Source organism: Rhinopithecus bieti, unplaced genomic scaffold (genome assembly GCF_001698545.2).
Source record: "Rhinopithecus bieti isolate Rb0 unplaced genomic scaffold, ASM169854v2 scaffold_3858, whole genome shotgun sequence".
In the NCBI taxonomy this organism is placed as follows: Eukaryota; Metazoa; Chordata; class Mammalia; order Primates; family Cercopithecidae; genus Rhinopithecus; species Rhinopithecus bieti.
This window is the reverse complement of record NW_016804227.1, coordinates 1,211,231-1,229,217: the sequence shown is the minus strand read 5'-3', so window position 1 is coordinate 1,229,217 and position 17,987 is coordinate 1,211,231. Positions and strand designations below refer to the sequence as shown.

At 35.9% G+C, this 17,987-nt stretch overlaps 1 protein-coding gene across 1 annotated transcript in view; it reads left to right on the top strand.

Moving 5' to 3' along the window:
* Positions 1–17,987, top strand: part of ASZ1 (ankyrin repeat, SAM and basic leucine zipper domain containing 1) — a 65,640-nt gene that overhangs the window by 26,670 nt on the left and 20,983 nt on the right. The window contains exons 5-6 of the mRNA XM_017867331.1: positions 16,054–16,165; positions 16,996–17,130. Of these exons, the coding sequence (XP_017722820.1) occupies positions 16,054–16,165; positions 16,996–17,130 (247 nt within the window). The remainder of the gene's footprint in view (positions 1–16,053; positions 16,166–16,995; positions 17,131–17,987) is intronic.

Genomic DNA, 17,987 nt, shown 5'->3' with positions numbered 1-17,987 from the left:
GAAAAAAAAAAAAAAAAAAACAGCTTTGCTATGATATCCCTAGGTATAATGGGGTTTTGTTTTTGTCCCACAAGAATTCTTTTCTTCTTTTATCTTCTCCATATTCACACTGGGTATTTTCTTTTGGTCTGTCTTCCAGGCCATTAATTCTCTTCTGTAGCTAATCTACTATTAAACCCATCTATTAGCTTTTCAATTTCATTAATCTTGTTTCTTAGTTCTACAATTTCCGATTGCTTCTTTTTTTTCCCCTAAAGTTTAGGTCTTTAATTAATTTTCCTTCTATTTTCTTCAACAGTAATCACACTTATTCTAGAGCATGTTTTTATTAACATCTATAGGTCTGGATTTTTGTTTGTTTGTTTTATTTTAGTCACTTGGCTCTGTCTCCTAGAATGCCTGGTAACTTTTGGTTGAATGCTGGATATTATATAAAAATTTGGTACAGGTCTGTTTGCTTCCAGAAAATATTTAATACTCTTCTGACTGATGGTTAGAATAAGGGCAGATCTCAATTAAATCAGGGATTAAGATGATTTTAGGCTGGATTTCAGGATCCATTTATTTCCTGTATTTTCCACAGTCTCAATTCAAACTTGGGGTGTTTATCTGAGCCACTCTCCCTTTGAGGATCGTGAATGCCAATTTTTATTTCCTCTGCTATTTGGGAATGCTGAAAGCCCTCTTAGCATCAGTTTTAGCTTGGTGGTTGTAGTCTTCTTCAGCCCCTGAAAATACTTTGAAGGCAGAAGTCCAACAGAAGATCACTTCTCTGCAGGGTCACCTTTCTGTTACTCCCCTTTTTCTAGATTCTTGATTCTTGAAGTTCTCAGTGCTTTAGTAGACCTGAACTCCAGTTTTTGTGTTGGAGTTCCCCATCACCATAAGAAGGTCTAAAGGTACTGCTTTCTGCTAATGCTACCCAGGAACTGGCAAATGTCTAAAGGGAAAAAGTGGAAGAGGATATAAGACTTAATTCAACAAATGCTGCTTTTCTGTCCTGGAGCTTGGCTTCTCCTGTTCTGGCAACCTTGGTTTTTTCTACTGTGTCTTTAAGCATATTTGTATTTTATCAGCTTTTACAGTCTTTTTCAGTGGGAGGTTTGATCTAACAAAACTTTTCTGATAGGTGGAAATGGGTATCTAATTCCTAGCATTTTATCATTGTCAAAATTTCCTTTATCATAGTTGTTTCATTAATCTCTCAACTATAAACTGAGTGTTTTAAGCAGATTAAAAATATCATATAATACTGAACTGTATGCAAAAATATGAAGACCAACCATTTTACCCTTAGTACAGATGAGTGACAAATACATCATTGTGAAAATATATTTTTTCTGTCAGATTGAGTTTTGCTTTCTGCACCAGAATAACATCACTCAAGTCTCTATTTATAAGGTGGACAAGCAAGATTGTCACAAATTTTCCACTACTGACATCGATGGAGCCATGACAATTTGGGATTTCTGCTTTTCTTTGAATGCCCTCTAGTGGAAATTTTATTGAAATGAAATAACCAGAAATTGAGACTAACGAAAGGTTCTATATCATCCAGAAATAAAGTTTAATTATGGTTACATCATGTACATAAACTTTATTCTTTTTAACCAACTCTTTTTTTTTTTAAGTTTTATTGAGATACAATTACGTATCGTAAAGCTTAAAGTGTACAGTTCAATGGCTTAAGTATATTTATGGCAGTCTGCAACCATCACCATAATCTAATTTTGGAACAATTTTATCATTCCCAAAAGGAACTTAATATGCATTGGCAGTCATTGATTCCCACCCAAACCTCCCAACCCCCACCCCTTAGCAACCACTAATCTACTTATAACTCTATAGGTTTGCCTGCTCTGGACACTTTACATGTAGCCAACTCTTGACTATAAAAAACTTTGAGGAAGCATGGTAGATGAAGAAAAAATCACTTAATGTCATTGGTTTTTAAAATTAGTTTCTGTTCCACAATTAATACATGCTAAACGCTAAGAGTGAGAAGATGAAAGACCCAGTCCTTACCTCAAGAATTTGACAGTACTGAAGAGATTCCAAGGCTATAAGCATTTACAACATAGGAAGATTAGAGGTAATAGAAAGTGTCTCTAGGAACAACAACTGGGAAAACTTAGATGCAGATGACAAGTGAAACCGTCCTAGAGGTTCATTTCTCAAACTTAGTTGTTTTTTGTTGTTTGGTTTTGGTGGTTTTTGTTTTGTTTTGTATTTTTTTAGCATTTAGTTTCAGCTTCGTTCAGTTTTGAGACACAGTCTTGCTCTGTCGACTAGGGTGGAGTGCAGTGGTGTGATTCTGGCTCACTGCAGCCTCGACCTCCTGGGCTCAAGCCATCCTCCTGCCTCAGCCTTCTAAGTAGCTTGGACTACATGTGCATACTACCATGTCTGGCTGATTTTTTAAATTTTTTGTAAAGGCAGAGTCTCACTATGTTGCCCAGTCTAGTCTCGAACTCCTGGGCTCAAATGATCCTCCTGCCTTGACCTCCCAAAATGCTGATCTTACAAGTTTGAGTCACTGTGCCCAGCCTCAAACCTTGTTTTGAAGAATAAGTAGGAGTTAGCCAACGGAAGATCATAAAAATGAATATTCAGTTTAGAGGGAGGTGCACATGCAAGTGGAGAAGGATGAAAGAGCCTGTTTCATTTAGGCAGTTGTAAATAGTGAATCTAGAAATATTGTAACCAGATCATGAGATATTAGAGTAGAAAGTGGGTCAGAATTGACCTACTTTGGCAGAGGCTAGATAATAACCTGTGTAATCCTACTGAGAGATATGAATTTTATCATGAAAGCTATTGAATAATTTAAGAATGAACATATTAATATTTTGTAAAGGTTATTCTGACAGCAGATTGAGAATGAATTGGAATCAAGAAATCCAGTTAAAAGATTATTGCAAGAGCAACTACACAGTGTTTCATCAGCACTATACCTGCCAGTATGTGTAGAGGTACTTCTCTCTTTATAATGGCTGTACCGTATTCCACTGTATGAATGTGATATCTTAATCCAGTATTTCATTGAAGAACACTTGGATTGTTTCCCTTTTTTTAGTTTCACAAAAAAATGTACTACAGTGAACATCTCTGGCAACTTGGATAGATTTTTTGATAGAACACATTCCTAAAGTGGAGTTGCTGAGACAAAGGTAGATGTGTATTTAGAATTGTGATAGTGTTATGGGAAGGCAGGCCTTGAGCATGAGATGTCCAGGTTCTTAGCGTGTTGAACAAAGAGTTGAGCAAAATGCACAAAGTAAGAAAGGAACGAAACAGCGAAAGTAGGGATATATTGAAGTGAGATAACACTCCACAGGATGGGAGTGTTTTAACCAGATTAAAAAGATCAGATAATACTGAACTATATATAAAAATATGACATGAAGACCAACTATTTTACCTTTAGTACAGAGAAATGACAAATACATCATTTGTGCTTTAGGAGCCCCACTCACAAGGTTTTCTGGGGTTTAAGTACCCCTTTTGAGGTCCCTATTGGCTACTCACTAGGTGGATGAAGGATTTGGCCTGTGGCCGATTAATAGCTGCGGTGAGTTCGTCTGTGGCCAACCAGAGGCCAGAGTGGACTGGCACCCTATGCAGATAAAGGGATAGCCCGCACTTGGCCCACGGCCAATCCGTGGCACTTTCCCTTTCCACCTGAGACTTAGTGGAACAGAGAGACTTGAAGAGGGAGTAACCTCTGATCCTTGTTACTAGGCTGTAGAGAGATGGGGATTTTTCTTTTGATCCAGCTTTAGGAAGTAGCATGAATTGGCCTTAGGTTCTCTGCCTTCAGACCCAGGTGTTTTCTTCCAGCTTTAGGAAATTAGCACGAATTGGCCTTAAATTCCCTGCCTTCAGACCCTATTCTTCTGCCTTAATAGGTGTTACCAAATTGTCTTCTGAAAAAATTGAAAACCTTTACACTATCTCCAACAGTACTTGAGAGGACATACATAGTGACAGCACTAGATATTTTTTATGTTGTCAGCTTTACTGTTTGATTTGCAAGTAATGATGCCTCATTTTAGTTTGCATGCTTTTTAATAATACTTAATTGATTAGTCTTGCACATTTTTGTAAGTTGTTTGTATTTGTCTACTAATTAATTGCCTGTGTACTTTGTAGTTTTGCTGTTTGGTGGTTCACATGTTTCTTATTGATTAACAAGAATCTTTTGTATATTGGATCTTTTACTTTAGTTTTTTATTGTGTTTGGTTTGGTTTGGTTTGGTTTGGTTTGGAGACAGAGTCTCACTATGTTGCCCAGGCTGGTTTTCAACTCCTGGGCTCAAGAGATCCTCCTGCCTCAGCATCCCAAGAAGTTGGACTATAGGTGTCTGCCGCCATGTCTGGTAGGTATTTTTAAATTCTTTTAGTTATTTTAATTATTTTATTAAATAATTTTATTTTTAATTTANATGTTGTAGATGCTATTTCTAGTTTGGTTTTTGTTTATGCTTTAAATTTTTTTATGTTGTGATTTTGAATGCATTTTTTGAGAAAAAAAATGTCAGAAAGATACCTTACAAAAAACGTGTTAGGCTCAGAGATTTTAATAGGTTACTTATTTTAAACTTCCAAGGAATAGATTACATTAATACTATCAAAACCTAAGGGGAAAAAAAGCCTTTCATTTCTTGTTTATAAAGCAAACATAACACTGATTCTGAAATCCAATTTAAAAAAGATCCACTTAAAGAAATCTTATATGAACATGGATACACAAATCTTAACCACTTGATGAAGTATTAGCAAATTTAATGTTATCAGCAAATTAAATGAATAATATACTGTGATCAAATTGATTCAGGTCAACTATACAAAAATGGTTCAATATTAAGGAAATATATAAGTAGGTCAGAGGATTTTTAAGGTGGTTATCATTATAATAGATGCCAGAAAGGTATTTTATAAAAGTTAAAATCTCTGATTTTTATAACCTTAGTAAAATTTGATTAGATGAGCAGCTCCTTAATTTCACAAGCATATATCTGAAGACAAAACAAATTACATGTTTCATGGAGAAGCATTAGCAGCATTTGCATTAATGTCAGCAACAAGGCAAGGATGCTTGTTATAAGCACTTTTAGTTTTACCATTGTTTTGGGAACTGTAAGGCAATTCAGTTATGTAAGAAAAGTATAAGATGTAGTTAATAATAAAAATACCTATTAATTACTGAGAATTTACTTTGTGCATGGTACTGTTCTTTGTTACTAAACATTATTTTCTCATCACAGATTGTGATACTAACACAAATAGGTGCCACAAATGTAGAAACTATTTTATGCTCATAGAAAGTTGTAGAAACTGAGGCAGTGAGAGTTTAAGAAACTTATCTAAGCCAGTAAATGTTGGAGGCTAGATTAGACCTAGGCATTCTGACTCCACAGCTTAACACTCTAAATCAGAGGTTGGCAGACCTCTTAAGTTTCACTGGAACACAGCTGTGCTCATTTGTTTATGTATTGTCTATGGCTGTGTTCATGATACAACAGCAGAGTTGAGTGGTTGTGACAAATCCCTGTATACATCACAAAGCCCAAAATATTTACTGTCTTGCCCTTTACAGAAAAAATTTGCTGACTGCTAATCTAAACCATTGAACTATGCCTCTAATTAAACTATTAGATCTTTTTTATTAGGAAAAGAAGAACAAAATCAAGATTTTTAAATTATATTAATGTATGCTTGGTAAACCGAAAATAGTCAACTCAGAAATAACAATCATAAAGTATAGTAGTTTCTACAAAACTAATGTGCAAACTTCATTTGATTTCCAACTCACAAGAAATGAAAAGCTTGAGAATATAATTTGATTTAAAAATGTGAAAGATCTAAATGAAGAAAAATTTAAAACTACACCAAGTAAAATAAAAGAAGATTGAATAGGCATGTCATATTGGCTGGATGTTGGTTGTCATCTTGACTAGGATGACTCAATATTTAAAAAGACATTTTTTTAATCTAAATTTATAGAATTAAACATCTTATTCAGAGTGCCAAAGGGATTGTTTTAACTTGATGAAATGATTCTAAAATTCTGGAAGAAAACATGACCAAAAAAAGAATTTTGGAAAATAGGCTTATAAATTCAAGCTCTTAAACTGAGAATATGCTAAAGTCTTGCCCTTCCACAGAAAGCTTTAGATATAAAGGTATTAAAATATTTTGATAAAGTTAGTTTTGAAACAAAAAAGTTATCTCTGCAATGGAAAAAGAGTAACTCGCCAAAGAAAGAAACAGATGGGAAACTCTAGCAATACCTAAAATCTGCATTACTGATAGACAAGGTTATCTTGTCTTCTGTATTTGGGGGCCTTTGCCATAGACCAGAAGGTAGGTGCACAACCATAAATCACCAAAATCTGAAGAATGTAGGTATCATGAAACAGGGACAACAAATTCAACAAAAGAGTGACTTAAGCTAGAGAAAGTGGGAAAAATAGAGGAATCTAAAAAGGCCTTTATTCCTGAACAATGAAATAGGGATTTGCCTTCACAAAATAGCAGTAGAAATTAAAAAACAAGAACAATTAATTATGAAAAAAGGAACTATTGAATATTAAAATTAAGTGTATGTGTAGAAGAGGTAGAAGAGTAGATGGGACTCATCTAATGAGCTGATTAGTGGACTAGAAGATAGAGTTGAGGAAATATCCAAGAATATAACACAAAGGGCTAAAGAAATGGAAAGTATAAAGGAAAGGTAGAGACATAGAGAACATTTCCAGAAGTCCTAACATCTGTCAAATAATAATTCCAGATAGACTATATTTGAAGCAATAAAGACCAAGAATGTTTCCCAACTGAAAACAAATTTGTAGGATTGAAAGAATTACTGAATAAAAGATTTATATACAAATAGATAAATATATATATATTTATAATTAAAATATGTAGACAAATCACAATAAACTTCAGAACATTAAGAATGAAGGCAAAAATCCTCAAAGTTAACTACAGAAGAGATTATTTACATATCAAGAAAACTCCTATCAAGAAATGACCATCTTAGCCAGGCTTGGTGGCTCACCACTGTAATCCCAGTGCTTTGGGAGGCCAAGGTGGGAGGACTGCTTGAGCGCAGGAGTTTGAGACCAACCTGGGCAACAGAAATTGTAAAAATTAGCCAAGCGTGGTGGTGTATACCTGTAGTCCTAGCTACTCGGGAGGCTGAGGTGGAAGGATGGCTTGAGCCCAGGAGGTCAAGGCTGCAGTGAGCTATGATGGTGCCATTGCACTCTAGCCCGAGTGACAGAGCAAGACCCTGTCTCCTAAAAAAAGGGGGGGCGGGGTAGGGTAGAGTATTTATGTTAAATTTGTGTTAACTTTCCATCATATAATAAGTTTGGTGTTCTAGTAGCTGAGGAGAGAGTGAAGCAAAATAAAAGTAAACATCTCTTTTCTCATGAAACTATGTATAGTTATTGATGAACTTTTCTCTTTGTTGAATAGTAAGGATAAGTGTGTTGGAGAGGAGAGGACTTAAAAGTAAGTACTGTACTTGAAGAAAACAATGAAATTAAAAGCTTTCAGATCAAGTGGGTGGGAGTGAAACTAAGAGAACTTGATCAATCTAACAAGGTGATTCCATGTCCAAGGAGACATGGAAACATGTATTTATTATGGAAGCATGATAGAAGGTGCAAAAATGTCAGAAATAAATCCAGCCATATTAATAACTAAGAAAAGTAATATAATCGGTAAAACTCACTTATTAAAGTAATAGTAACTCTCATATTGGCTAAAAGCAAAATCTAGTGAAGTCACACCTAAAATAAAACATTACATTAGAGTGGAAAATAAAATGATTTTTTAAATGCCATTTATTCAGCAAATATTTATACCTGGTAAATATCAAGACAAAAAAAAAAAAAAAATACCCCAGGGTAGTAAATAAAATGCAAGGCTAAAATTACTTAAGGGACCAAAGAGAAAATGATATTGATATAAGCAACAATTTAACAAGATGGTTTTAATATATATGGCTTTTAAATACATAAAACAAAAACTAGTAGAACTAAAAAAAGAATGGAACATCCATAATCATATTTGAAGACTTTAATATATCTCTTAGAAAAACATTAGACAAAAAATATAGAATAACACAATTAACAAGAGTATCTAGTTGATATTTACCTAGAATTCTGACTTTAACATATTTTACATGCATGGATTATTTTCAACGTAAGTTATGTCGTAGACCACAAAGAAAGTCTTTAAGAATTTTTTTTTTTTAATGATAACTGGCCAGGCACAGTGGCTTATGCTTGTAATCCCAGCACTTTGGGAGACTGAGGTGGGCAGATCACCTGAGGTCAGGAGTTCGAGAACAGCCTGGCCAACGTGGAGAAACCCATCTCTACTAAAAATACAAAAAAATTAGCCAGGCATGGTGGCATGCACCTGTAATTCCCAGCTACTCAGGAGACTGAGGCAGGAGAATTCCTTGAACCTGGGAGGCAGAGGTTGCAGTAAGCAGAGATTGTGCCATGCACTACAGCCTGGGTGACAGAGTGAGACTCCATCTCAAAAAAAGAAAAGAAAAAAGAAAAAAAAAGATATATCTTAATAATTTCTGGTAATTTCTGGATTAATTAAAATAGAACTGGTCAAAGTGACAACACAAGGCCTTTATATCAGAACTTGTGTGATTCAGACAAAGCGCAGAGGAAATTTCCTCAGAGAAAAATAATTTTAAATTCATTTATTGGCAAATTAAAACATTTTATGAACAGTATATTATTAATGTTTAAAAATGACTTTGCTGCCGGGCGCGGTGGCTCAAGCCTGTAATCAGCACTTTGGGAGGCCGAGACGGGCGGATCACAAGGTCAGGAGATCGAGACCATCCTGGCTAACCCGGTGAAACCCCGTCTCTACTAAAAAATACAAAAAACTAGCCGGGCGACGAGGCGGGCACCTGTAGTCCCAGCTACTCGGGAGGCTGAGGCAGGAGAATGGCGTGAACCCAAAAGGCGGAGCTTGCAGTGAGCTGAGATCCGGCCACTGCACTCCAGTTTGGGTGACAGAGCGAGACTCTATCTCAAAAAAAAGAAAAAAAAAGACTTTGCTTATTGTATTATTTCTATACCTAGAAAACCCTAAAGATTTCCCCCAGAAGACTCCATAAACCCCGATAAATGACTTCAGTAAAGTCTCAGGATACCAAATCAATGCACAAAAATCAGAAGCATTTCTATATACCAATAATGTTCAAGCTGAGAACCAAATCAAGAATGCAATTCCATGTTTAAGAACTGCAAAAAAAAAAAATAATTAAAATACCTAGGAATACATCTAACCAAGAAGATAAAAGATCTCTACAGGAGGACTGAAAACACTGCTGAAAAAAAAGGATTTTCCATTCGTTTTTTAGAATACATCTAACCAAAAGGTAAAAGATCTCTACAGGAGAACTGAAAAGCACTGCTGAAAGAAATTATAAATGACAAACAAATGAAAAAGAATTCCGTAATCACAGATTGGAAGACTGCAGTATCATTAAAATATCTGTACTGCCCAAAGCAATCTACAGATTCAATGTGATTGCTATCAAAGGACCAATGTCATTTGTCACAGAATTAGGAAAAACTATTCTAAAAGTCATATGAGGCCTGGCACAGTGGCTCACACCTGTAACCCCAGCACTTTGGGAGGCAGAGGGCAGACAGATCACCTGATGGCAGGAATTCGAGACCAGCCTGACCAACATGGTGAAACTCTGTCTCTACTAAAAATACAAAAATTGCTGGGCTTGGTGGTGCACACCTGTAGTCCCAGCTACTTGGGAGGCTGAGGCAGGAGAATCGCTTCAACCCAGCAGGCAGATGTTGCAGTGAGCTGAGATCATGCCACTGCACTCCAGCCTGGCAACAGAGTGAGACTGTCTCAAAAAATAAGAAAAAAAATATATATATGAAACCAAAAAAGAACCTGAGTAGCCAAAGCAATTCTAAGCGAAAAGAACAAACCTTGAAGCATCCATTACTTGACTTCAGACTATACTAAAAGGCTGCAATAACCAAAACAGTATTGTACAGGTACAGACATAGACACATAGACCAATGGAACAGAATAGAGAACACACACCAGCAACCAACTGATCTTCATCAAAGTCAACAAAAATAAACAATGGGGAAAGGATACCCTATTCAGTAAATGGCACTAGGAAAACTGGATACCCATATGGAGAAGAATGAAACTGGATCCCTACCTCTTACCATATACAGAAATCAATTCAAGATGGATTAAATACTTAAATACAAGACCTCAAACCACAAAAATCCTAGAAGAAAACCTAGGAAATGCTCTTCTGGACCTTAGCCTATGCAAATAATTTATGACTAAGTTCTCAAAAGCCAATGCAACAAAAACAAAATTTGACAAGTGGAGCCTAATTAAACTAAAGAGCTTCTTCACAGCAAAAGAAACTATCAGCAGAATGGGAGAAAATATTTGCAAACTATGCATCAATGAAGGACTAAATATCTGGGCTCTATAAGGAACTTAAATCCATAAGAAAATAACCTCATTAAAAGTAGGCAAAGGACATAAGCAGTCACGTCTCAAAAAAAAAAAAAAAAAAAAAAGACATACAAGCAGTCAAGAAACATGAAAAAGTACTCAACATCACTACTCATCAGAGAGATGCAAATCAAAACCATAATGAGATATCATCTCACACCTGTCAGAATGGCTATTATTAAAAATTCAGGCTGGGCGCAGTGGCTCCCACCTGTAATCTCAGCACTTTGGGAGGCAAAGGCAGGTGGATTCCAGAGTCAGGAGTTCAAGACCAGCCTGGCCAAGATGGTGAATCCCAGTCTCTACTAAAAATACAAAAATTAGCCAGGTGTGGTAGCAGGTGCCTGTAATCCCAGCTACTCAGGAGGCTGAGGCAGGAGAATTGCTTGAACCCAGGAGGCGGAGGTTGCAGTAAGCCAAGATCGCGCCACTGCGCTCCAGCCTAGGTGATAGAGTGAGGCTTCTTCTCAAAAAATAATAAATAAAAAGTCAAAAAATAGCATGTTGGTGAAGCTGCAGAGATAAGGGACACACGTACACTGCTGGCAGGAATGTAAATTAGTTAAACCACTGGGGGAAACAGTTTGGAGATTTCTCAAAGAACTAAAACTAGAATTACCATTTGACCCAGCCATCCCATTACTGAGTATATACCCAAAGGAAAATAAATCATTCTGCCAAAAAGACACTGCACTCATTATGTTTATCCCAGCACTATTCACAATAGCAGCTGGGCATGGTGGCTCATGCCTATAATCCCAGCCCTTTGGGAGGATCGCTAGAGGCCACGAGTTCGAGACCAGCCTGGACAACATACAGAGACTCCATCTCTACAAAAATAAAAAATTTAGCCAGGTGTGGTAACACATGCCTGTGGTCCCAGCTACCTGGGAGACTAAGATGGAAGAATTGCTTGGGCTTGGGAGGTTGAGACTGTGGTGAGCCATGATTGTACCACTGCACTACAGCCTGTGTGACAGTACAACCCTGTCTCAAAAAAACAAAAACAACAACAACAAAAAAAACACTGTTACAAAGATACAGAACCAACCTATGTGCCTATCAAGAGTGGATAAAGAAAATATGCCACATATAGACCATGGAATACTATACAGCCATAAAAAAGAATTAAGCCGTGTCCTTTGCAGCAGCATGCATGCAGCTGGAGGCCATTATCCTAAGTGAATTTATGTAGAAAAATAAAACTAAAAAAAGGAAACCAAATACCACATGTTCTCACTTATTAGTCAGAGCTACCCATTGGGTACACATGCGTATAAAGATGGAAACAACAGGTAACTTGCTCAAGTCCAGCTGCTGGCTGCCCATAAACCAAGAACAGAAGAAACAAGATGTGGTGAAAGGAAAGTAATTTTATTTATCAAATGCTAGCAATTGGAGAATGGCCAGGCTCATGCCTTCAAAAGACCATTCCAACTTTTGGGGCTAAATGAAGCAGTTTAAGAAGGAAAAGGTGTGGGAAATATGCAGGAGTGTTACCCAAGGGTGCAGGTCTCACTGTCTTGTTTCAATGGTTATCTTGAGAAATTGCCTGTCCCGAAGGTCTGGTTTGCCTCATCCTGACTTTGGCCTGGTAGTGGTAGGCTAACTGTTCGTAACTACCCCTAAGTGGGAGCTGTATCTCTGCCTGGTTTATTTCAAAATTGGCCCCTGGATTACCTAAGCAAGCACATAATTAGATAAGCAAGCACTGTTCATTGAAGTGCCTGGTGGGAAAAGTAGAAACAAAATGTTTCAAAATATGTTTCAAAGCTGAAAACAAGAAAGGAAAAAAAGCTTTAAAATGCATTTTGAGGCTGGGATACTTGGTTAAAAATAGACACTGGGGACTCCAAAAGGGAGGAGGCAAGGAGGGTTCAAGGGTTGAAAAACTACCTATTGGGTACTATGTTCACTACTTGGGTGGTGGGATTAATAGAAGACCAAACCTCAACCTCAGCAACACATAATATACCCATTAACCAACCTTAACGTGTACCACGTAATCTAAAAAAAAAAAAAAAGACTTCTGGATCCAAATTGTTACCTAGACAATTATAAGTCAGATATATTCAAATACATAAATACATCACCATCACCATGTATTTATGTATGCATATATGCAAATACTGGGTACATTTCTAATAAGCAGCAATAGATTTCCTGGCTTTTATAATTTTACTATAAGTTGTATTGTTTTATTTTCATTTCATGTTGTTCATTGCTAGTATGAAGAAATACAGTTGATTTTTTAAATATTGCTCTTGTATGCTGTAATCTTGCCAAATTCATTAGTTCTAGTACTTTTTTTGCAGAGTCCATCAGGTTTACTATATACATCATGCTGTCTGTGAATAAAGACAATTTTGCTTGTTTTCCCCTCTGGAGGCCTACCATTTTTCTTACTTTTCCTTGTCTTATTCCACTGACTAGAACTTCTAATACAATGTTGGGTAGAAATGTGAGAGCAGACATCCTTGACTTGTTTCTGATCTTGGGGGAAAGTATTCTTTCACCATTAAATATGATGTTAACTGTAAATTTTCCATAGATGATTTTGTCAGGTTGAGGAAGTTCTCATGTATTCCTACATTGCTGAGAGAGTGTTTTTGTTAGAAATAAATGTTGGATTTTGTAAAATACTCGTTCTGCATTTGTTGAGGATTTTTTTTTCATTTTTAGTTTGTTAATATGGTACATTATATTGATTGATGTTTCAAATATCAAACCAGCCTTGCATTCCTAGGATAATTTCCCTTAGTCATGATGTATTAACCTTTTTATGTGTTTTTGGATTCTGTTAAAATTTGTTCAAAACATTTTTATTTTCAGTGAAGATTATTGGTTTATAGTTTTCTTTCCTTGCAACGGCACCCTCTGGTTTTGGTATAAGAGTAATTTGTGCTTCGTAGAATGAGTTGGAAAGCAGCTTCTTCTCTTCAGTTTACTGGATGAGTTTGTTTAGTATTGGTGTTGTTTTCATTAACTATTTGGTAGAATTCACCAGTGAAGCTATCTGGCCTGTTATTTTCTTTGTGGAAAATTTAATTTAATTTATAATTACTAATTAAGTTTTTAAAAAATAAATCTAGGGCTATTCAGGTTATTTCTTTTTGAGTGAGCCATGGTAGTTTGTGTATTTTGAGAAATTTATCCATTTCATCTAAACTGTCTAATTTATTGGCATAAATTTGTTCATAATACTTCCTCATACTTCTAAAATCTGGATAATCTGTACTGATGTTACTTCTCTTGTTCCTGGTACTGCTAACTTGTTTCTTCTCTCTTTTTTACTTAATCAGTCTAGCTAAAGGTTTGTAAATTTTATTGATCTTCTCATAATAAAGATCTGAATAAGAATAAGGAGTTAGCAGTATGAAGGTCTGGGGACAGGGAAGAGCACTTGCACAGTTCCTGCAAAGGGGAGATCTTAGCATTTTCAAAGACAATAAACTGTAAGTGACTAAGAATAGAAGCATGGAGAAAAGCAGTTACAAGGCTAGGCAATAATATAAGTCAGAGAAAGATGATGTTGTCTCGGACCACTGCAGTGGCTAATGAGGTGAAGAGAAGTGATCAGAAGCAGATTATGAAGGTGAAGAGAAGTGATCAGAAGCTAATGAGGTGAAGAGAAGTGATCAGAAGCAGATTATGAAGGTAGGGCTAATAGGAGCTGCTGATGACTTGTACTTGGAATGACAGAGAAGAGTCATGAACTATGCCTAGTCTTAAGCCTCAGTAATGTGGTTAATGGTGGCTTCATGAAATAGGGAAGACTGAGAGGAGCAGATTTGGGTTATTATGGGGGTAAGTGCAGTGGAGATGAGACATCAACAGTTTGGATTTAGATGTAATGAAGAATTTAAATTAGAATGGTTAGTTAATTCAAATAATTTGTTGTTGCCACGCATGTGTGTATGTGGGGTTTTTTTGTGGCTTTGTTGTTGTTGCTGTTGTTGTTGTTGCTGTGATGAGACAGGGTCTCACTCTGGTTGCCTAGGCTGGAGTGCAATGGCATGATCTTGGCTCACTGAAGCCTTGACCTCCCAGGCTCAGGTGATTCTCCCACCTCTGAAGTAGCTGGGATTACAGGTGTGCACAACCACACCCAGCTAATTTTTTTTATTTTTTTATTTTTTATTTTTTTTATTTTAAGTAGAGGTAGAGGCGGGGCTTTGCTCTGTTGCCTAGGCTGGTCTCAAACTCCTGGAGTCAAGCAATCCACTCGCCTCAGTCCCCCAAGTGCTAAAATTACAGGCAGGAGCCACCACACCTGGCAAGTTGTATATAATGTTTTACATTTGCTTAAGTTATCCAGGAAATTCAATCTTTACCTCATAAAGATTGTCTATCTAATGAAGCCACTACATAAGAGATATTCAAGGTAGAGGAGGCAATGTTGTACAACTGCCTTAGCATATAATTTCACATAAAACATTCAAATTATAATATACCATGAAATAGAAGAAACAGATATATATGAATTGCTTTATGCTAATAAGGACATTGGTGTGAAGTGATCAGACTTCAGGGTATACCTTATGCTAACAAGCCTTACAGAGAAATAGTCTATTTGTAGGTTGTATATGTAATGTGAATAACCAATAAAAACTTTCTTGGTAAGATCAAAACATGGAGCTCTGAAATTATTTATTTTTCTTTTCCAAAGTTCTTTGTGTATAAATCAGATCTTGAGGACAACTCAGGAAAATTGTTCTCAGAATCTCAGACCTCCTTTAAAACAGACCACGATGTTATGTTCAGCCCAAGTAGAGCTGATAAAATCTGGTGTCCTTGGAATAGGCCCAGAAGCTGACTAACTTCCAGGAGTAGAAGGATTGAATCTCTAATTTTGGGAAATGATAAACTACAGAGAAACCACTATCCTCTCCCAGAAAGTACTCTTAAGAGAATAGTAAGCTGGTTAATCTATTGGACTTATCTCTTTTCTGATTACATATAGTAAGTCTCCCAGTCAGAATAAAATTCTTTCAGTCTCAAACTAAAGTAGAATCATAATAGAATACATTAAGGAATAAAGTTTTAAATTTACATTTTGTTTCAGCAATCCTCTAAATAAAATGTAATAAGCATTTAGTATTAGCAAATCCTTTGAGGGCAGGGACCTTGTTTGTGTCACTCATTACTATATTCCTAGCATAAGCATAGTGTGGGTACTCTGATAATTTTCTAGATGAATATGTATATTAGTGAGACTTCATAGTAGAAAGCTTGGCTTATTTCATGTATTTTTTAATACAGTTATTCACTAGAGGGTGCTGTGTAAGCATTCAGCACTTTAAAAGTGTCATCTCTTTCACTTGTACTTATTTGCAGGAAGATTGGATTTTTAAATCACCTGATTTAGCAAAAGCTTTCATTTCTTTTTCTTTGTTTTCAAAGTAGTACTGGTGGTATTGTATATGGTTAAATTAATGAAAATGAGAGATTAATGGCAGCATTAACACAAATGTTTCCTTTCTTCCTCCTCCTTAGGAGACTTATGACCCCAATCATGTACGCTGCTCGAGATGGTCACACCCAGGTTGTTGCTCTCCTTGTTGCTCATGGAGCAGAAGTTAATACCCAGGATGAGAATGGTTACACTGTGAGAAACATTTTTACAATGTTTCTTTTTGTTTCTGTTATTATCAGTAATCTATTTTAAAAAAAGAGTTTTAAGAAGTAATAATTACAAAAGGGCTGGAATATAATTGCTATCTGGTGAAAAAAAGCAACAGTTGAAATAAAAGGCTGGCATGGTGGCTCATGCCTGTAATCCCTGCACTTTGGGAGGCCAAGGCGGGCAGATCACCTGAGGTTAGGAGTTTGAGACCAGCCTGGCCAACATGGTGAAACCCGGTCTCTCCTAAAAATACAAAAAATTAGCCAGGCATGGTGGCACACGCCTTTAATCCCAGCTACTCAGGAGGCTGAGCCTGGAGAATCGCTTGAGCCCGGGAGACAGAGTTTGCAGTAAGCCGAGATCATACCACTGCACTTCAGGCTGAAGTGCAACAAGAGCGAAACTCCATCTCAAAAAAAGAGGAATTAATTGACTCTCTTAGTCCTTACTCTTGATTTAAAAAAAAAAAAAAAAATTGTAACACACAGCAAAATCTGGGCTCTAAATATACCTAAGAATTCTTTTTTGTAGAAAACCTTTCAGTGATTGGCAAATAAATCATTTTATTCCATAACATCAGTTAATTGTATAAAACACTGGTTTTAAAAAATCAATGAGCTTTGCAGTCAGCTTTGCAATTACAACTTTGGAAATATGTTTACATTATATTGTAAAATGAAGAGATTGCATCATTCTATTAATTAACTATGTTCTCTTTTTTATTGTGTCATAAATACTGTTGAAAACTTTTCCTGTCTGTCTCATATACACTCCTTCTCTTTAAACAATCTTCTTTTTCCCCCCACTTACAGGCTTTAACGTGGGCAGCACGTCAGGGTCATAAAAATATAGTTTTGAAGTTGCTTGAACTTGGAGCTAATAAAGTGCTACAAACCAAAGATGGAAAGATGCCAAGTGAGATTGCAAAAAGAAACAAACATCATGAGGTATCCTTCTGTACATATTAAACTTATTTTTTGTGGCATGTCACATTATCATTTGTAGAACTTTTTTATTAATTTGTTAGAATTTACAAGGGTAATTATAGTGTATCTGGCAATTATTAAATGTTTAAATATGTATCTTTCCTCCAGCCAGGTAATGAGAACTTTATTTTGCTAGAGTATTCATCTTCTATGAAACAAGAGACACTTATAATACAGTAATTTAAAGGCTCTATAAAAGAGTAATAAAATCTTATTCTGGCCCCAGGAATAAAATTGTAATATACTATTTAAACATTTCAGACTGGTCCAGAATTTTAAGTTACTGAGTGAAAGCTAGTAAAATGCCAGTTTGAACTTCTAACTAAAACATTCTTTTGTAAGTTTAATTAATATATTAAACAATTTAAAAATTAAATTATTTAAGCAACGTTTACTCTTATATGTGTGACAGGGCATACGATAAAATGATAATATACCTGGATGTATAATCTGTCATTTAGATGTTAAGCTCAATAATAAATACTTGCCATACATTAAATTACTTTATCAATATAAACTTTTGGTCTGAAGATTAAAGCTGTAGCCACAAGTCTGTAACTTGTAAGCAAGGATCAAATATAGTACAATAATAAAACTAAGTTGTTTAGTTTGGGAGTTTGTAACACTGAGTTCCTGAATTTGAAAGTATGTAAAATTCCAAAGATTCCGTCATATAACCATCAAACCAAGCCACATTTACTGCATATAAAGTAACTTCCTCTAACCTTTTCAGCAGTCTGATAAACATGGCTGTCATTTTCTAAGTATTATTCTAATATTTTCAGAATTATTATAGGGTAAACAGTAATCACTAAAGC